This window comes from Prinia subflava, chromosome 1 (assembly GCF_021018805.1).
Source record: "Prinia subflava isolate CZ2003 ecotype Zambia chromosome 1, Cam_Psub_1.2, whole genome shotgun sequence".
NCBI lineage: Eukaryota > Metazoa > Chordata > Aves > Passeriformes > Cisticolidae > Prinia > Prinia subflava.
In genome coordinates, this window is record NC_086247.1 from 148,609,128 (window position 1) to 148,630,899 (window position 21,772).

General features: G+C 41.7%; 1 protein-coding gene across 7 annotated transcripts in view; it reads right to left on the minus strand.

Moving 5' to 3' along the window:
* SCN5A (sodium voltage-gated channel alpha subunit 5) overlaps nt 1-21,772 on the minus strand; it is a 175,397-nt gene that overhangs the window by 8,504 nt on the left and 145,121 nt on the right. For all 7 annotated transcript variants that reach the window (XM_063416519.1, XM_063416503.1, XM_063416492.1 and 4 more), the window contains 3 exons: nt 14,909-15,031; nt 8,194-8,475; nt 1,903-1,956 (listed from right to left, as the gene is read on the minus strand). In XM_063416519.1, coding sequence (XP_063272589.1) covers nt 1,903-1,956; nt 8,194-8,475; nt 14,909-15,031 — 459 coding nt within the window. The remainder of the gene's footprint in view (nt 1-1,902; nt 1,957-8,193; nt 8,476-14,908; nt 15,032-21,772) is intronic.

Here is a 21,772-nt window from a genome sequence, read left to right on the forward strand (position 1 = left end):
CAGATTTGCCCCCTCAGCTCCTGGTATCTAAACAAGGTGCATTCCCTAAATGCCATATTTTCTTGTGGGTAATCCATGAGTTTCATTCAGCAGGAGGGAGGATACCTGTGCACGTGTACCCCCAGAATAAATCACCATCATGAGCTGTGCTAGTGTCTTAGGCTGCAGTGCAAGATGTAACCAAGAGTATGTGTTCTATCACCAACTGTTAAACCCAGGTGGGGCAGTGTTCTTTATCTCTTCCATTCCTCATAACTCTGGGGGATATATTCTGTTAATGGCCCAGCTGTCAAACCCAGCTGTGGGTGTTCTTTATCCCTTCCAGGACCCATCCTCCCTCCAGGGGATCTCTGCTGTCCATGGGCCATCCAGGCTCACTGCAGGGCTGATCCAATTCCATCATCCATGGGAGATGCTGCACCCAGGGGAGGAGCCCAGCATTCCCACCTGGATAAACCCTGGCATTCAGAGCCCAGCACAGCCTGTGTGCACTGCATTCCCACCTGGATAAACCCTGGGATTCAGAGCCCAGCACAGCCTGTGTGCACTGCATTCCCACCTGGATAAACCCTGGCATTCAGAGCCCAGCACAGCCTGTGTGCACTGCATTCCCACCTGGATAAACCCTGGCATTCAGAGCCCAGCACAGCCTGTGTGCACTGCATTCCCAGAGGAAGAGCAGACCCATCCCAGCACCACTGGACCTTCAGAGGAAACTGCACCCTTCTACAGGATCATCTCTGCTCCAACAGAGCCACATCTGTCACTGCAGGAGGACTGAAGCCACCATTTGATTGGACTGCTACCAACACCCTGACCAACAGGGTGTCAGGTTGTGTTCTGACTCTGTCAGAGGTTTTTTTGTACTACTGCATTTTTATTTTAATTTTCCTAGTAAAGAACTGTTATTCTATTCCCATATCTTTGCCTGAGAGTCCCTTAATTTCAAAATTATAATCATTTGGAGGGAGGTGGTTTACATTCTCCATTTCAGTGGAGGCTCCTGCCTTCCCTAGCACACATTTGTCTTTTTCAAACCAAGAAAGCTATGCAAAGGTACTTCTCTGCTCCAGTGGTGCCATGGAGTCTTTCCACCCCTTATTCCTCCCCTTAGGCCTTGACTTTTGCCCTAAATTCATCCTGTCAAATTCCTAGTACCAGACAGCTGCCTCAAAAATTAACAGCAACTATAAACTTCTTTCTCTAATGAAATTAAAAGAGGAAAAGAATACTATAGAACTTTCAATAAAAAGAGAAACAAACCACACATGGTGTAGCAAGGGAAATGCTTTTTTTGCTTGTTTGTTTTTACAGAAACCTGAAAGCTGAACAGGATGCAGGTAGGAACTGAGCTGTCACCAGCACATCTCAAGTCAGAGCTGGAAGTTCACACTGCCCTCTTTGTGTGCCAGAAGCTTCTCCACACTCCTCTAGTGGAGCTGCTGGCTGCAGAAAAGACACTTGCTCAAAGTGAAGGTATAGGGAGGGTTAAATATTTGTCTCACAGGGCTATTCAACTTAAACCCAGCACTTCTAAAGACATGTTATCATTGGAAGTTGGAAAATAGGGCAGTAAACAGGGAGAGGGGAAGAAATATAGAGAACAACTTAGGTCATTGGTAGACTCAGTCTCATTCTTGAGGTGCCTCTGTATGCTGGGAGTTCCGCAGTAGGAATAGATAAATCAGTTGTGTAGGAGTAAGGGCCACATTTACTTTAATTTCAGGGTCATCATGCTTCAGTACAGCCACAGACAATGAGGGTCTGCAGCTGTTCCAACCAGAATAAGACAGGGACTGGCACCCTGCACGTATTTTATTTTGTTGTGCTTGCTGTTGAGCATCATCAGTGCTGCAAAAGGCAATGGAAACGGAAATTATTAATTTCCTTGCAGAAGCTTACCTCTCTTGAATCCACTGCTGCATACATAATATCCATCCAGCCTTTAAATGTGGCCTGAAAAAAAAATCCCACATAAGACATAAGCATATTAAACAAGTACACCCTGAAATATCATCTCTATGATGAACTTTCAAAATGCAATGTTGAGCATGTATTAATATATTGCCTGCCTTGCAATCTATCATGAATCCTTGAGTTTATGCTCATTGAGACATTTAAATTCATTCCAGAATGGTTTTCTCCTGGATTTTCTCATTTCTGTTTTTTGATTTTCTGCACTTGCAGGGATAAAAAAAGAGGTTTTTAGAAGAAATTTTAAGAAGGAGAGAAAAAATAACAATTAAATCTTTGGAAGTTCTGACCTTAAAAACTTCAAGTAATGAAGAGATATGGCTACACATGACATTAAGGAACGCTGTCTTGCACAAGCCTTTCACCAGGTGAGATGGAGCCCATCCACATCCTGCTGAAGCTTGGATTCTGCCCTTTTCTAAACCAGGGCAAATCACAACAATATTAAAGACCAGGGAGTTGCATAAATCACAGCTGACTTGAAAGAAGCAAAGACAATCAACACCTGCTGTGAGCCTCAATCTGCTTTACTGATTCAGATTTTCTTTTCATTAAACTTTATGAAGTCAGTATTTTCAATACTTTTTGTTTTATAATGGTTTAAAGAGGAAAAGATTCCACAGAAGTCAGTGTGTCTCTTATTGGAATGTTCAGTGCAGAAAGGCAGTGACAGCACTCCTAGGAGAAGCACAGGGAAGTGATTTTTTGCTGTTCTGTAACAAACACACAACTCTTTGATTTCAGTATATGCTTCTTATTAGGCACAGCCTGATGCCAATCACACCTGGCATTAGGCCTGACTCTGGCCTAAGCCCCACTGCCTTTATTTGGTTCTCTGGAGTTGTTTCTCATTTGACTTCTGACCTATTTAGACTTACCCTGACCTAAGTCAGTGTGAGCAGATAATGAGGCCTTTTCAGATTTATTCATTTCATCAGATTCACACTGGTATGCATGTAGGACCCACACCCAATTTTTTTTTTACATCCTACTGACACTTAAGTTGAATTTTGCACTATTGTGTAGGCACACAATTCCAGATAATGCTAGTAGAAATTTGGCCAGAGGTTACCAAGAGAAACCCAGGCAGTTGGGCCCAGGTGGGTGCATTCAGTGGTTTTAGAACTCTGTATTATTGTATTAAGTCCTGGAGGTAAATGCTGCCTTCCCAATTCCTTCTGAATGCTACTGAGTCAAAGGAAAATTTACAAGAGATCAATGATATTTTACATAAAAGTATATATAAAGTAGTGTTTGAAAGGTTGCACCTATTCTTATCTACTGCTTGAAAGAGCAGTAGATAAGATTTGGGAGATTAACCCACTCCCCCAAATCAGACCCCCTTGGAAAATCTCTTCCATAGTGCTGTGTGTTAAAAATCACTTAAGATGAAAAGTATCTATAGAAATGATCAGCAGTTTTATCAAAACAAATAATTATTTGAACCTGTCATGCTGATATTCCTTAAATATTCTAATATTTTCCTTTTTTGCTGTTCTTTTTCTAAGTTGATACAAGACTTTCTGGTGCCATTAAAGCTTTCAGCTCAAAGTGCTGTTCAGGAAGGGTGGTCAGGCTGAAACAAGAAATCGTTTCCCTGTGGCACAAAATGATATGATCTTAGCCTGCACTTTTCTCCCACTTGGGAGGAAATCTTTTCTCTTGAGCAGCTATTTTATCCCTCAGTGTGTACCACAGACATGACTGACTCTCCTGCAAGGCACAGTGGTTTGAAGTGATAAAGGATGATGAAGTGATCTGACAAAAATAAATATTAACAGAATGAAGTGTTGTGATTTTCTCTTTCCCCCAGTCGTCAAGAAGCAAGAGAATTAAATATCTGTGGGACATCTGGAAAGCTTCCCTGGACACTTCAGCTGCAGAGGGTAAAAGATACTGAGAATGAAAGAAATATAACACTGAGAAAAGAAATTATTTATCTGGAATTAGTAACCACTTACACTCTGGATAAGGAAGTGACAAAATCTTCATAGGAGTGTTTGTGATATTATCCTGCCTGGAAGCTATCCAGAGAAACACCATTTTCTACTGAAACTGTCATGTGATGAGATTATCTAGCAATAAACTCACCCTGGGATGGGATTACATTTCATTATTTCACTGGTGGTTAGGGCTGCAATGCAGAAAGCTAGTGGGGAGGAGGATAGGTGGGATGGCACTGGCTGCCCTCAAACCAAATGGTGCCCTGAAGTAAAGCAAGTTTTTAAATCTGTAAGCCTTTGGGATCTTTTTCTCTTTTTCTCTCTTCTTTTTCTCTCTTCTTTTTCTCTCTTCTTTTTCTCTCTTCTTTTTCTTTTTCTTTTTCTTTTTCTTTTTCTTTTTCTTTTTCTTTTTCTTTTTCTTTTTCTTTTTCTTTTTCTTTTTTTCTTTTTCTTTTTCTTTTCCTTTTCCTTTTTCTTTTCCTTTTCCTCTCATTTTTTTATCCTAGGAAAGGAAATTTTTCAATAAAAATGTCTGCTTTTCATGGCTGAAACACTGCCCTTCACATAGCTGAAATATTTCTTTGGGCATTCCTGTTGATGAGAGAAATTTCTGAACGCTAAACCAGAGACTTTTTTGCACATTTTGCATCCACAGTGACAGTAAAATCAGGCATTGCAGTTTACAGAAGTGCAAGGGATTGTGTAACGCAGTAACTTTAGACACACAACGCTGCCTCACAACCATTTTGTGTCTGATTTATGGGCTCAGTCAGGACTTCAGCCCTGGCACGAGGGATTGCTTTAACTCTGCAGCTCCTGCTTGCTGGTCTAGGAGTGCTTCTGTTATCTCCCCATTCCTTATCTGCAGTCCCAAAGTGACAGAGTTAATAGGACATATTCAAAGATAAGTAGCATATAGTCAATCTAAGTCTGTTCTGTCTAAGAAGAACTTTTCCAAACAAGACAGATGCTGCATGAAAGACCACTTATCTCCTGGCTGTTCTTCAATAGATGGGTGAAATTTCAAAATATATTGCAAAAAAATATGTGGAGGTGATCACAGGGTGGAAGGGTGGGATTACACAAGGGAAATGCAAAACTGCTGCTGGAAATTTAAGGTATTTCTTTAATCAGCTCAAATACAGATTTACAGAACATAGGTGCTGTGATACTTTAAGGAAATTTGGAATACAGAAAAACTATTACTGGAGCACTGGGTTGTAGCAAGACCTTTTTCCTGTTAGATTAGGGTTTTAGGAGTGTTAAATCACCAGGAAAGTGAATCATCCTTCTTGCAAGTCAAAGAGTTGTGATGACAAAGATCTTTCCCTCCCCATGAATAAGACATTCCTTTTCCTTTTAGAGTGAGCAGATCAGTTACCTCTGTTATTTTATGAACCTGTTTTGGGGCAGCGTGTTTGTTAGTTGGAGGAGCTTGACACTTGACTTCACATGAATGTTTTCTCAGATTCATTTACTCAAAGTGGCATCTTCAGGACAACCCAACAGATCCCCATCAAGATAGGAAAAGAGCAGAAGATATTTGGGGCAAACTTCATACAGTTCTCAACTGCATTTTCAGAAAGCTTGACTCCGGATAGAAATATGTCCCAAAGTTTCTGAGGTAGCAACTTCTATTTTTTTCAAATATGCTGACAGAGAAGACAGAACATCAAGCAGATTTGTTTCACACATTTCCATTTGGATCTGCAGACATTCAGGCATTCCAGAGGAGCTTCAGAGCTGTTTAGATTTGTGCTGTGGCAGCTGAAAATGTCAGCAGTCAAAAGACAGGTCGCACTTGAACGCTCATGTTCCGGATCCCGGCGGGTTGTAGCCCAAATGTTTATCTCCTCCCTGCCCTGCTGTGCACAGGGATGCACAGAGGTGTCTGTCCCTCCAGGAGAGCTCAGCTGAGTCCCTGCACTTCCCACGGGGGTTTGCTGGTGAAATGTGACCCCTCATGGAGAATATTTGGCAAGGGGCACCTGTAGCTGGCACTCCTGACAAGGGAGATACAGATGTTTGGGCCCCTTCTCTGTGTGTGTCACCTTTTCACTTCATTGCCTGTGGTCAGCAGCAGACATAAGAGCTCCAGGTGCAGGATCAAAGCCAAAATCAATCCCCTAATGGAAACTGGCTCCTGCTCTTCCTCTGAAGAAGGAGCTACCACCTGCCAAAGAAGTTGAGCTTGTTTCCTGCTGAAATCAGTTTGTTCAGCCTGACAAGGCCTAGGTTTATAACACTTCTTTTGGACTTTTGCAACTGGAAAATCTACTTCTCTCCTACCCAATACAGGATCACATGTGTGAGAGAAACCTTCAGGGTCATCAAATCCATTTTCAACTGGAAAAAAGTAGTATTAGCCCGTTCTCTTCAAATGTGTCCTGAGATCCACCTTACAACCAGTTGTGTTTCTTCTACCACCACTGTTCCCAACAGAAGTAACCAGAAAAGACTGCTTCAGGATATTCCTTAGGAAATGCCAACTTAAAAAATGCTAAAGATTTTCAGAAAACTAAAGCTTGATTCTTATAAAAGAAATTGTGAAGGAATAGCTACCTCTCTGATGGAGTTTTTCCCCCCCAAAAGTAGGCAATTTTCCGTAATCAGAGGAATTAAGAAATTTCAGGTAAGGCACAATATTTTAAACCTGGAAATTCTTGCTCATCTACATGGGATGTTTAAATGAAAGACAAAGAAAACACTATATAGAAGAGAAAATCTAATTAAAGGCGTTCAAAGTGAAATAATCTACCCTGTATGGCTGAGCTGAATATCATAATTATGTGCAACAGATAAAAGCTCTCACTCTCAGCAAGTTTATGTCATGGAAAGAATCAAAAGTGGTTGTGCCCATTCCAATGTTTCTGCTTCCCAGAGGGTGTGAAAGCAAAAAATTCAGTGGACAGCAATCAGAAGATCTGAAACTCAAGAGTTTGTGTACCAGGAGCTGCACACAGAATAACAAGGATTTATGTGAGAAAGGAAAATTGCTTCATGGGGCTGTTCCATGCATCTGTGACAGAGAAAAACAGATCTGGGAAAAACAACCTCACTTTCTGGGAAGGAGAAGGGCTGTCAGATCTGATGGGGACCTTTGGAAGGGCAGCAGGAGGCTGAAGGCAGTAACACCCTGCTGTGTTGCAAAGGGTGGATTCCACATGTGACAAATGAATTGAGCTCCCAGAACACAATCTTTTATCCCAGAATTGAGGGATGCTGTCACAGGCATATCAAGAGAGAAACCTCCCTGTCCAAGGATGTAGCAAGGAGCTTCTTTAACTCTGCATGCAAAAAATGCAATGCAGCAAACACTCCAAGTGCACTTCCAGCCCCTGTCACCATTGGGCTCCAGATTAGGAGCAGTGGAAATAAGCATCATAACCAATACTTGATGTGAGGGCTCTATGGAGTGCAAACACAAAACAATTTGTCTGAAATCACCCAGCCGTCCAGCAGCAGGGCCTGGACGAGGTGTACCCATTTATCTATATTTTATATTTGATGGTGTAAAAGACTGTAGAAGTGGTATCCTTCTGCCTTTGTAGCTGAAGTATTGCCATGACCTTTGAACCTCAGCAGTCTCTTTTCTGCTTTGCTCTTGCCACCTTCCCAGAGAGGCTGGGGGCAGTGTCAGTGACCTGATCCCCACCATAACCCATAGTTAGATTCAATCTGAATCATGATTTCAGCAGGTGGACACAAGGTGAGGAACCAGAATGAGAGGCACCAGTGTCCTTCTCAAAAATGGAAGGTGAGCAGAGGGCCATAAATGAAGACTACAGCTTTATGCAGTAACTTCAGCTGGGAAACTGGCACTATAATTTTGTTTTTTCATTTGTAGAAGGCACTACAAATTCATTTTTCCCCAGCAGGATACAGTGAAATCCCATGCTGTTCAGGAAAGCCAGTGCACTCTGCCTGCATGTACAGTCCTTCCTGTACCACAGATCTCTCTTCTGGAAGTGAACTTTGCTCTGGATTACAATATTGACAAAATGGTCTTTAATTCACCTCATTAGTCCAATGACCTCCCAGAGAATTGTATTAGTGATGCAGCAGAAACTCGAATTAAAACCATAAACTGCCATAATATTTCTAGGCCAAGTTAATATGCAGAATATGATTTATTTACACTTGAGGAAAGTCATTGACCTGATGGGTCAAGGCTGGAAAACCCAGAAAATCCCAGAGGTTAACCTCAGCTTTTAAACTGATGGTTTCAGTGAGAACCAGCAAAAAAACCCCATTAGTTTCTGGTGGTCACACTTACCACTTGTAGCAGAGCCAGGTACCCAGCACCAACATTATCAAAGTTAACTTTAACTTTTGTCCAGTAAAACGTGCCCGACACATTGTAAAGAATGCAGTCACTCATGTTGTTAATGATTTTAGAGTCCAAAGGCATATCTCCTTCTGTCTTATTAATGCACTTCCCAAACTTCCCAGCAAAGAGGTTCACTCCCATGATGCTGAAGATGAGCCAGAAGATGAGGCAGACGAGCAGCACGTTCATGATGGAAGGGATGGCTCCCACAAGGGCATTGACCACCACCTTGGGGGAAACAGGAAAGGGAAAATAGAATTCATGTCAGCACTTGTATAGGCACTTCATTAACAAGCTGTTGTGCACCCTTGATTAATGAGTCTGAACCCTCACATGGTGACAGGAGGATAAGTACTGATGCCTCCCCTAAGGAGCCAGACCAAGGCTCCTCTAAAGTCTTCAAACATTTCCTTTTGGTAATCAAAGAAAGAATCTGCTGGCATCCCACCCACGAGATGATGCTTTATCAAGAGGAATCTCTGAATTCAGAAGTCATCTTGACCTCTCAAATCTTTCTGGATAGTACACTTCAGTCTAACTATAATAACAAAGTGATTAATTGGAAAGGCTGGGGTGTACAAAATAAAGAAAAAAAGATTTCTGAAATCTTTGACTCCACTCAGGCCTCTGTAGCCAGTGGGTTGTGAACTATAGCTGTGATAAATTTTGCCTAATTAAATAATAACAGATTGAGACATACTGTACTAAGCCAGCTTCCCCTATCTGATCAGTATGCAAGATTACAAGAGCAAAATCTTTTTAATTTAACAAAAAAGATTATTTTTGTTTGTTTTTTTTCCCTGTGTCATGCTGTAAAATTCCTACCCATTAACCCCCAAGCAGGGCTGTAAACCTCTGCATAAAATCATACATTAAAATGAAAAGCAGAAGGAGCTTTTAAGGTGTGTGAACGATGGCACTGGAAATGGACTCCATGCTGAAACCAAGCAAAATAAACAAAATTCAGACCATCTACAGACCCTCTACAGCTGCCAGGTTGGAATGCAGTTCTGTAATACATCAACCAGGCAAGGTGCACATCGTTTGCTGCTTTGAGCACTGTCAGGATTTAGGGTGGTTAAGGCATCCATGCACATCAAACCTTACCCTAAAGAATCAGAGAGCCACAGAATTTCCTGAGCTGGAAGGGTCCCACAGGGGTCACTGAGCCCAACTCCCAGTCCTGCACAGCACACCCCAAGAATCACACCATGCAAGACATTTTCTGAGGGAAGAACTCTACTACAAAATGTAGTTTTCCCCCTCCTATGCCAACAAAGTTTCTCCATGTTGCAGCCTTTGGAGATGCTGCCTTTGCATGGCCCAGGCAGTGCTGCCTCCCAGACAGCTGCAGACACCAGCCCCACAACATGAATTTGTCTCCATCCTTGTCTCATGCTTTGGAGATTAAAATCTGATAGGTGGCCACTCAGCTCTTCTTCTTCTCCATCTACATTTCTGAAACTGAGACAAGGTGATATTGATCCATAAAAATTAAACTTTATTCAATTGGTGAATTTGATTATGGAAAATGTCAGCTCTTCCTTTCTCTTGTGTTAGTGTCCAATTTTCTGACAAGCTAATAACATAACATTCACTTCTCCATCATTTTTGCATTGCTGTGGAAAAAAAATACCCGGAGGAGTGAAACGGTTTTCATGCATGTATAGCAGCAGCTTCCTCTACAGCACACAATATGAAATTATGTAGATCTTCCAAAACTCAGATTTATATTTTGCACATTTATGAATGAAGCTGATTTTCACACAGGAAAAGCTGTTTGACCAATTGTTTTGTTTTTCTGTATAGGCCCATTCTGATGACTTTTTTTTTTTTTTTTTCCCTGATTTTTTGGTGTGGGGTTTTTTTTTGGTAGTTTTTTTTTTTTTTTTTTTTTTTTGTTTTTTTTTTTTTTTTTTTTTGGTTGCTTGCTTGCTAGTTTTATCTCTCAGTTTTGGATGCCAATCAATTTCTAACCTCATCACTTTTAGACCAAATTTACCATGTTAACCAAAATGCCAAATAATTCTCAAATCAAGGGCTTGTTTGGATATAACCTTGGCTCTTGTCAAAGCAGTTTTCATTTGCTTCTCTGCACAACAATACTTTTCTTCAGTTTTAACCCATGCCAGCAAAACCACATGCATTTGTGTTGTATGTGCTGCTGAACCCAGCTCGCAGTGACAGGACACAGACACACAGGTTTCAGCAGTACAAGTGATGGCCATGCCCACATCCTGCTCCTCTCCTTCTGCTGAGTTATGTTCAATGGCCTGTAGATAACAAAACACGACATGAGGCTGGAGCAGATCCTGCAACACCTCTCTGAATGAATTATTGACAGGGGGGTTCATTCTTCCCTCTCTGCTTCTGCTCTTACACCAGTGTGATGCCATTTCCCCTGGTGGAAGCATTCTTGTTTTGCACTGAGACAAGTGAGAGGAAGACCTGGATACATAAAGGCAGGTTGTTATCATAAATTCATATTAAAAGTTCAGCTGCACACCTTGCCATGGAGAGGGAGGAATTTCTACTGCACTTTGGAATATATATCCATGCAACATATATATCCATGTATAAGAGAAGGTTTCATACTTGATGGTTTCCTTTACAGGTGAAACCACCTTCCAGGTGACTTCTTTAGGGGCAGCCTAGAAACTGAGCCACCCTCTGCCCTAACTCAATGTGGTGCAATCTACAACCTGTGTTTGGTCCCCAGCTCTCCTGATCTCACAGGCCACCTCCTCAACCAAAGCTGATTCAGATTTTTAATCCAGAAATAGACTTGCATGATGAGTTAATCCTCCCCTTGCTCTGAGAGAGCCCATCAGACTGCCTGCAGTGATTTCAGGCCCAGACTGTAACTCCCAGTGAAGCTCAGGCACAGCTTTTGCAAAGACATCTAATTTACAGTGTCATGATGTCAAATAACAGAGGAAAAAATGTATTATTAGATAATCTGTTCCTAGTGCCCTTTGTCCTCAGTGTTGGAAACAGTTGCTGCATTTTTAGGTGGAGTTTGTTGAACTCGAGGCATCTGCTCTTAGATGTCTTCTCCTATCATTCCCATCTTCATTGGGAGGGAGTTACCACTGCACATTGCTCTGGGTAATTAAAAAATCAGAGCTTCCTTGTAGCTATCATGGTTCTTTCAGGCTTTTAATCACACTCACAGTTCCCTGCAGAGACTTTCCCATTTTTAATTTCCCCTTTCCAGCACTCCCATGGAATTCCAGTGTTGAAGCACTGCACTCTCCCACTGTTTGCTGGGTTATTTCCCTGCATATTGAGGGATTCTAACAGTCTCATTTGTCAGAACTGCCCAAAAGCTTGTGTCCTGTTGAACATTCATCCTGATCCCTATGTCCTTCTCAGCTGCTGTTTTCCAAGAAACTTCCCCCAGAGTGACCTACATTCCTCCTCCCTATGAATGTGGGTTTATTAAAATGTGTGCTGTACAATAGATCTATTTTTCACTGTGATCCAGATCAGCCAGCATAATTCCCTTATCTGTAATTTCACTTACACTGGTTTTGAGTGCTGTCAGCAAAGATTTTATATTTTCTTCCAGATGCTGTTAAAGTACAGATTAAAGATAATTCTCATTGTGAACAAACACTCCCCCTGAGATGCTCATCACCAAATTTACAGCGTGGTCACTGCTTACAATTTCTTTTTGAGATCCATCACCCATTTTAAAATGCGTTTATTTGTCTGGGTACAAAGCTCATATTTTCATCACAATGTCTCATGGTATCAGATTCCTCTCTGAAATCCAAGAATTCTGTATCAGCACAGTTACCATCATCAGCATAATTTGTAATCAAATCAAAGGCTCATATTGGTTTTACAAGAACTATTCCCATGAAATCATGATAACTAGCATTAATTATGCTGTTTCTTTCCTGCATGTATCTTGTAGCAGTCTCACCATGACTTTGCCCAGTATCACTTTCACATTAAATGGTATCTCATCATCCACCTCATCCTTCTAAAATACTGCAATAACCTCCCTTGCAGGGAAGTGCCACATCTGAAACAATTCCCTGATGGAGAAAACAACAAATGAGGAGACATGAGAGATGTCACTCTCTCATGGGAGAGGCAGATCTAAGCTACTTTACTCTGGGCTCATGAGTGTAAAGCCTCTGGGTCTACAATACTGTCAGGTGGGATCCTGGTCTTTTTGGGCTCTTTTTCTGAGGATTAAGGGACAGGGTGACACCAGTTCATCCTTATTTTGCAGACCTCTCATGACATAGGAGCTGCTGAGACTTGTGTCAAACTTGCACAGGTCCCAGAGTGTTTGAGGTCAGGGAAAAACTGAGGTCTGATGATAACAGGTTCTCTTGGCCGCCCAAGTGCTACTCTGTGCCTTTGTCTCATGGAAAATTGCTTCCAAAATTCAGGCACAACATTGACAAAATAAGTCTCTTACTGCAGTAAATTAGAACTTTCTTGCTCCTGTTCTAGCCCTGCAGAGATGTTTCAGTTATTCAAGAAAGAGGCATTATAATAGAGCAAACTATTTTTATTTTCTCACTGTCAGTGTTTGCTTCTCAACATTATCATTATTTAATCCATCACTGTGCTGGCAATTTTCCTGTGCATTTTGGAGCATATGAACTCCTAATAATGAAAGGTCTAACTGTCCCTAGTCTTGTTAAGTGTGGTTAGACGAACTAAAACTAAAATGATTTGCTTTTCCAATAGCACGTATTCTCAATTATACTTTATCATGGTTTACAAGCTAATTCACCACCTCTGACAGCTCAGAATGACTGAATATATTTCAGCTGCAGCAACAGAACAGGAAAGAAAAGGGATATTGAATCAAGGACTGAAGGGCCTGTAAGAATGAGCAGGTTGGGAAGGAAATTTGTAGGGCTGATCCATTTTAAGATCTTCACCAAGCCAGCCTCTCGCTACTCTAAGAGAGAAATGAGAAGTTTTTCGTGTTACTTTTTCTCTATTCTGCTAATGCTTTTCTGATGTTTTTGGCTCATTTCCCCACTGATATTCAGGTTCAGATCCAATTTAGTTAAACTGACGTGAAATCATGAGTAAACAATCATACACCAGCTTAGAACACAGAGTTTTGTGTGGGCTTGTAAATCCACCAGCAAAAGCTAAGCCTTCATAAGCTAGATCTAAACTGATTTGAGAGAATCTGTGCACAAATCACTCTGGTAGTTAAACTACTGCTTTTGCTAATACTGAATGCTGAAATAGTTCCATCTGTGAATGTTTAATAGAGATTTGGAGTAAAGTCATCAAATGAGTGAGTGAAAGCTCATGGAGTGAGAGCTTTAATTATTGCCAGTAGTGCAAGCTCACTTTGTGTCTTTGCACTTTGGTTTTGTTTAATTTGGTCAATAACCTGTAAAACATTGCCTAACTGCTAGAAAGATTGTGGTGACCAAAACAATTCAGGTTTGGGTGCCTGGATAAACAGAGCCTTTTGAATCTTTTTGCCTTAATACCAACACAGAGGCGGTCTGCAACAAAACTTGCCTCATCTTCATCCACAAAAATAATATGATTCAGCCAATCACAAAATCTTTGGAAAAAAGTGTTATATTGCCAAACCTGGTCATCCACAGAAGAGGAAAAGAATGGATGTGGGGTTTTCCTACACTGCTGTATCACCGTATTTCCTGGCTCATCTCAGTTGTTAGGTTCTCCAGCCTTCAGTGTCTTGCTGTGAGAGCATTACAATGACAATAATTCATTGCTGGGAGATCAGTGCATGAAATACACATTTAGTCACTGATGACTCAGACCAAAATTTTGTCTACAGGAAAGCTTTACCCTGATTATACATCACTGTGAAATACATAGCATTTTCCTTGGCCTAGCAGAGAGATTTGGGATCATCAATACAATTTGACACAGGATTTTGTCACAGATTTGCTCTACCTTGCTATGGAATCTGCAAGGTTAGCAGTAACCTCAGCTCACACAGAGCACAGCTGTCACCACCTGCAAGTCATGCATGGTGTGAGGAATTAAAGTGCTTATCTAAACAATAATTGATTCTTGTTAGCAGGTAGGCTTAATAAATAAACAGGCATGCTGTGGGAATATAGCCACAGTGGCAAAGGAATGCAGAAAAGAAAGAGATGGATGCACAAGCTGGAGCAACAAGCACAAGCTGCACGGTTTTAATGTTAGTCCCAATATTCCTCATTAAAACTGCAATCTGTTCAAAGGGAAAAAAAATCATTCATTCATTTGCTTTCCCTATCTTTAGCATTTCTAATTTTTGCTTTAATTATTAGTGAAAACATCCTTGAGAACTTTCTAGTCACTCTCATTTTAATGTGTGTCAAAACAGGGAGCAAACTTAAGCTCGGTTGTTCCCCTGATAGACCTAATAATTGAGAGGTAATTGAAATCCAGATGCTTCCTCGTCCAAAAAGCTGTTTTTTAAGGAGTAGTATGACAGGTCAGGCAGCAGGATTAGTTTACCACTAAATCCACCCAAGGATAAAGATGTAACGATACAACCACAACCAAGACCGAGGTGGGATTTTTTTGCTGCTTTGACAAAGCACTGTCATTCATTTCCTTTGGCTGACAAAAGCCACGTGCAGCAATCCCCTGTGGCCCTTTGATTCACACAAAGTTGAGCTTTGAAGGATGCTTGGTGTGCTCTTACCCTCATCCCTTCAAACCGTGACAAGGCTCTCAGCGGCCGCAGGGCGCGGAGGGTCCTGAGGGATTTGATGGGACCCATCTCGGAGTATCCAAGAGTGTTGGCAACCAGGCTGATCAAAGAGACCTGGATGGGGACACAAGGAGAAAATTCAACCTGTTAGAACACTCCTGCCATTTTCCTGCTCTTCTGACTTTCCTCCCTGGAAAGAAGCAGCTGGTTAGTGGAACAATGGGGGGGAAAAAGTCTTAAATGGGAGCAATTACGTTGGATCCACATAAAAGAAAGGATGATCTTCACAAGGTGGATGAGAAAGATCACCATAACAGACCCACCACTCTGTGCTGTTTTCTGTGCACTGCACAAGGTATGTGCATCTTCCACCACCCAAAATACAAGCCATGTAAGTGTTACTATTTAGAGCTTTTTTTGGAAAAAAGCATGTCTAACCCTTACCAGCAGACATAAAGGATTTTGGTATTTATATTTAAACACTAGTCTTCAACTAAGTGATTAGAGACAAGTCTTCTACATTGCTGGCAGACATGACTACAGCACAGACCTTGAAAGAATGATGTACATGGCTCTCCCATTCTGCTCTTACTCACTTTTTCTGGTTTCTGCACAGTCTCTAAAGGAGATGGAAATTTGACAGCTGCTGTGTTGAGGTTCACACCTTTCAAACATTATTTATTTGAAAAGAACTTCCTGAATCTGGAAGCAGCATGGAGGGGTTCCCATGCTCTTCACTTTCTCAGAGCTTTTGTAGTGCCCTAGCTGGGCAGAAGTGTGGGTGGTATCAGGCACAGGACTGGATCCTGAATGAACTGAGTGGCAGTAGAGATTATGAACACATGGAGCAATAGATTTTGCATACTTAAATCAGAGTTCACAGCCTGAAATCTTACTGAGGAAAGAGTAAAAACAAACAGCTCTCCCACACTGTAGGCATCATGCCAATTTGCATGTATCAAGAAAACTCAAAACAACAAAAAGCCCAACCACATTTAATCACCACATACTATAAAATATTATTTTTTTAGAAGGAGAAACCTGTGCATATTGCTTATCACAGTTCCCTTTCTTCCTTTTTAGTTTTTTTTTTTTTTCTTACCATTCTCACAGCCCCAGTTATCACAGTATTGGATATCTCATGCTCACCAATGGGAGTGTGCAAAGCTCATCTGTGAGGAGTGGGTGCTGCTGCCATTTTGAAGATAGCAGCTAAGCCTAAAAGCAGGGACTCCTCTACGTTATCAAAAATAGGTGCCTAGTGTAAGGAAACTCCAGCACCCCCTTAAACACTGACAGTACTGGAGAGAAACCTTCCTTTTAATTTTAGGATGGGATGATTTTTACTCTGAAGCCCACTGCTGGCTGACCAGCCCAGCATCACCCATGAGGTCTGGGATAAATCAGGGCAAGGCCAGCCTGGTCCCTAAGTCCCAAGACAGTGTCCCCTGTGGAGCAGCTTTTCTCCTGAAAGTGCATTTATTCACATACCAGCGCTGTCTGCACAGCTAAGCACCTTTGTAAAATCCTGCTCAATTTGTTAAATTATTTACCTGCTGATGGCTTTATTGTGTCATGTGGGTGGCTAAGGGCTGGAGGTCTCAGAGAAACCAAGCCTGAGCTGGGTTTCTGCCAGAATAAGTCAGATGCAGATGACTAAGTGGCAGAGGGGCTGGCTGTCACCCTGTGACATGTCACTCCTTAACAAGGTGTGACACAGACTCACCTCCTGTGTACAGACCCAGGGGCTGGGGCAGAAGGAAAGGCTAAATAAACACTTCTGTCTTCTAGTGCTGAATGCCCTGTAAGAACATCACAGTACACAGGCAGACTGGGTTCAAGGTGTGATGGCTTAGGCCCCATAGACAGTGGGGAGGTAAAAATCACCAGCAAAGCCTTTGCTTCCATCTCTAGGAAAGCAGATATGAACCTGAGACCTGAGCATGACACCTAAGTCATTTTAGAGTAAGCAATGCCATAGGTTTGACATGCTCCTTTCACCCAAATCCTGCTCGCCCAGTGCTCACAGCTGAAGAAGAAAATCTGGGTTTAACTTAAAAACCATCTTCAGCTCACCACTGCACCCATTTTCTGCCTTCCCTATTTCTCACCAGCCTGGGTTACATCCTGTACTCTGAAGCTGCATTAATACAGAGTTCAAATCCTCCTCCTTTTATTCACTCTTCCCACTAATGTTGCCTAAATAATGATGAAGGACTGAGGATTTGTCTAACAGCAATAAGCAAATGTGCACCCTAGTTATATACTAAAGCCATTCATATAAATCATCCTAAAAGTCTAAAATATAACTGGCATTAAGGAGAAATCATGATAGGAGTAACACTGGCACATATTTCTGTCCTTGGTGGGAAGTTTAGTGCAGAAAACAGCCTTAATCTCACAAAGCCTTGGAGGTTCCTATCCAGAAAGGCTGAAGGTAAGAGAAAAACAGCTCAATGATTGTATGCTCAGAGATAGAAACCAAGATCCATACACACATATACCAAGGGAAGCTCACTAATTTGTAAAACTGATCCATAAAATGAATGTAGATATTTAAATGAAAATTAATCAAATAAAAGGTACCCAACAGCCTTCTTTGCTGGTTTCACCCATGATGACTGAAAGTCAGATCTTATCAAGGTCTTCCAACTGTTTTGGTCAGAGCATCTGCACGATTCCTCCCTCATCCTGGATTTGTGTCCCATAACTGCCCTTTCTCCCAAGGCAGAAGGTTTTTGGTTCAAATCCTGCAAGACCAGACTTTGGATCTTACCCACTTATAGTGGGTTCCTATCTTTTTTTGAGTGCCATAAATGTCACCCTGAAAAACATCACAGGTGGTGTTGCCCTCCTGACACAGATTTACGCAGCATTCGATATCTCTGCAGAGGATTAGGTCATGAAGCTGTGTGATATTTGGCAATGATTTACAAGGCTGGAGTGAGAACAGAGTTTGAGACAACTTGTTTAAATGCTTGGATGTTGGTTTTGAAGGTATCCTTGTCAAGTTTTATTTATAGGAGAATTACCAACGCAGGGACTTGGCCATTTGGACTTGATTAAAAGTGACCCGGAAGGTTATTTTTAGGAAAAAAATCAAGCAGTTTTCAAAATTGCTGCTGACTGCCCCACATAATCACAACAAAAGTTGAAGTCAGCTATTTCTGTTTTTTTTTTACTGTTGCAAGGCTATGCAGCCCAGAGCTGCTCTAAAGTACTGCTTTGTGCTATGCTCAGAATCAAAAATGTGCTGGCACCCAGAAAACACCTCTAGGGTCAATGTAACCTCCAGATTCAGAATAAGTCACACATCTCTAATCTTTTCAGTACCTGTTTCCAAATAGTTTTGTAGGTTTTTGGTAAAAACCTACCCCTGAAGCAGCACTGCAACATGGTGGACAGTGAGTGAATCCTAAGGACTCACCATTGCTTGGAAACATTTCCTATAAAACAGAATTTGCTGTTGACCTGGAGCTTTTACCTCAACTTCATCTCCTACATGGCAGGTTACAGGTAAGCTATGGAATCCCTCATCCTCCTGTGCACTTCTTCTTGGCCAAGCAGATTTATCACAGCTCCCATTTGCTCTGCCTCGAGCATTTCCCTTGGAAGTCTTTCCAGAACTTGCCAGACCTTACTAAGAAGCTTTCACAACTTTCCATTTAATTTAATCAGGGAATAGTTTCCCCATGTTAGGTCTAGACTGCTCCTTATCCCCTTGACTTGCTGCTCATTTGGTGACCCTGGAGTCTCTAGAACAATGCTGTCACTGGAATTTTCTGCCTAACCCGAAGTCCAGTGCACAACCTGGCCAGCAATGAGGGTCCCAAAGGGGGAGAGAGGTCCTCATAAATCAGTGTGTGCAATCCTGCCTCCACAGACTTCACCTTGTGACACACAAGTCTCACTAATGGACTAGGATGTCAATCATGTGGCAACTCTGCCCTTTTGCATTCCCTGGATCATCTCAGCACAGGCAAGAGCCCAGCCTCTGTGCTGTCAGACACTTCCCAAAATTTATTCCAGCCCAAAAGAGAGGAAACCCTGAAAAAGTCAGCATTTACTGCTCAGCTCAATGGCAGTTTCCCAGCAAAGCTCAGGCTCCTGGCAAAGCCTTGTAGATCCAACCTAAACAATTCATCTTGCTATCATAGACAGGCAGAGAGTGTGGAGCTTCTCTCTGATCCTGGCATTCAGAGAAGATTTTTGCCCCTCTTCCTGACTTTCTTTGCCTAGAGATGGTTTTATCTATGTATTTATAAGACTATTGTGTCAATAAATACAGACCTGTATTTATTTCTATATTCTCACAAATTTCTATATTCCCACATATATCTACACACAAGTCCATATAGATTTTACAATAATTTGCACAACAGGTGCCTGGAGCTGGGTGAAGGGGGAGATAAATGAACCCCACAGCTTTTACTGTTGCCATTTTCAGTCTCATGATCAAGGGAAAAATGAGAGCTTTTAGTTCTGGTGCACTGGGCACTAGAAATTCCAGCCAAGGGGGTTAACAAACCTGTGGCTGGTGTTTTGAAAGCAAATCTTGTGGTATCTGTGTGCCTTGGTGGCATTAGCTTGGGTCTGGAGTTTCCCACTGTATGACATTCATATGTGTTTCCATGGTAAAATCAAGAAGAATCCATTAATTTAGAGTGCTAGAGAACAGGGAAGGATCTCTGACGAAAGGTTAGCCTCACTGATACCTGTATCAATTATATAAATTTATATATTCCTCTAATGAGAGGAATTTCTAAATGCCTAAATAATTTTGGCAATCCACTTCAAAGTCTAGTCCAGGAAACAGAATATTTTTTCACTAAGTTCCAATTCCTTGTCACAATTGCAATCTTTTGCAGAATTTCTGTCATTCTTGAGGCAAGAAATATGACTTGTGTATGTGTCCAGGTGGCACCTGGAGCAGTGTTAAATTCCCAGTGTGCTCCTGCTGGTTTCACAGTGTAACTCACCAGTTACAGATGTGCAGCATTGTCTGACTATTTAAATTATTCACCGTGAACACACAGAGATAAAATTCCACAATAATTTTATGTGTCTTCATTGTCTGACAGTGACCTAAGCAATCAGTGTTGTAAACCAATGTAAACCCAGTAAAGACACTGGGACAGAGTTTTAAGGTGGCAGAAAAAACAATTACAAAGTAGAGAGTGAGATAACGCAGCACAAGAAGGGGAAAAGGCCTTTAATTAGAAGACCATGGAGGGTTTTTTTTCCCAAGGACTGACTGCATTTAGAACAGCAATGGGTTCCTCCCTGCATGAACACATTTTAATATCATATTAGCAGCCTCCACAGACTCCCAGCCCATGGGGGGTTACAGGGAGTCAAGGGCACAGAGTTTGGGAGCAGTTTCACCCAGGACTGGTGGAGGTTCCTATAACAAAGAGAAATTGAAACTGTTTGAGCTGGAATAAAGGCTGCTCCTCTCGTTTTGTTTTTTTTTTTTCATTTCTAAAAGCACATGATTTCAGATAACCTGGGAGTATCCCCTGGACCAGGCTGGAAGCAGACAGACCTGAGCAGCACCATTCCAAGGCAGCCACTACCCAGCAAAGACTGCATGTTTTAATTAACCCCTGACCACCACTGATGTGAATTAACAGCAGAGCCCTGAAAATAAGGAATTCTGCCTGAGAAACAGCAAAAACATCATCCTTGTATAATCATATAAATCCTAAAACCAACCAGAATCTCCACTAAATGCCTGCTGCAGAAATCTGAGAGCAATGCCCTGCAAGTCTCTGTGTCAGGGAGAAGGGGAGACCTCCCTCCTAGTATGGGCAACAGCATATGCTTTATGCAGCCAGGGGATTTCATCAAATTAACCTGCTTGTTCAAATTAGAGGGGAGGGAACAGCAGGAAAAAAAAAAAAAAAAAAAAATCTGAATGGAAGCACAGCAGCTGAGCTGAAAGCTCTGGCCACTTATTTAAATAAGCAGTTCCAGCTAATGCAGGCTCCTGGTGCTTTCAAATAGCTTTTTGTGTGTCCCAGAAACACCTGTCTCTCCCTCTCTAATTGTGCCTTAAAAAAAAAAATAAAAAAATAATAAAAAAAAAAATAAAAAAAAAAGAAGAAAAAAAGAAGAAGAAGAAATAGTGCTTGGGTTGCTGTGGGTTCCTCTTTTCAATCCAGCCTGGCTTCCCCTGTCCTTTGCTGCCAAGGCTGGGATCACTCTAAGGCCTCTTCACTGTCCAGTGTCTTTCAGAGCCAGGCCTGAAGTTACAAGTTTCTGCCCTTGATTTGAAAAGGAACAAAATTCAGTCTTTACCCTAGATGCAAGCTTGAAAACCTACAGGGAAACGGGACTCTGCAATTAAACTGAAATACATGGACTTTCTTTTGGCTCTCTGAAGTATGGTTGGAGAAAGGGAGCTTGTAATGAGGTTGGTATTCCTTTCGCCATCCACCCCTTCTGAGCAGACTTTTATTGTAGTTTTATTTTTTTAAAATATCCCTTTGTCCTTTCATTCTGACACTGCATTTTCTGCCATACAGATGCCAAACTGTATGACTGCACCTGCCAATCCAGAAATTGCACATTGTGAAAGAAAGGCATAAAGTTAAAGGAGAGTCTTAAAAATAGGACACTAGAGAGACACAAAGGTGACCCAAATTCCCATCTCTGCTCCCTGTTTCCTTGGATCACAGCCCTCATGTTCAGGTAAAGACTACAAACTCCTTAAGGCTGCTCTGGGGTTGGTCCATGGCCTGGAGGTGAAAATGTGTCTGGAAATGAGCAATCAAAGGGCTTCCCTCACTGCAGCAGTTCATTACTGCTCGAGGAGTGCTCTCATGTATGGGCTACACGAGTGCCTGGATTCAT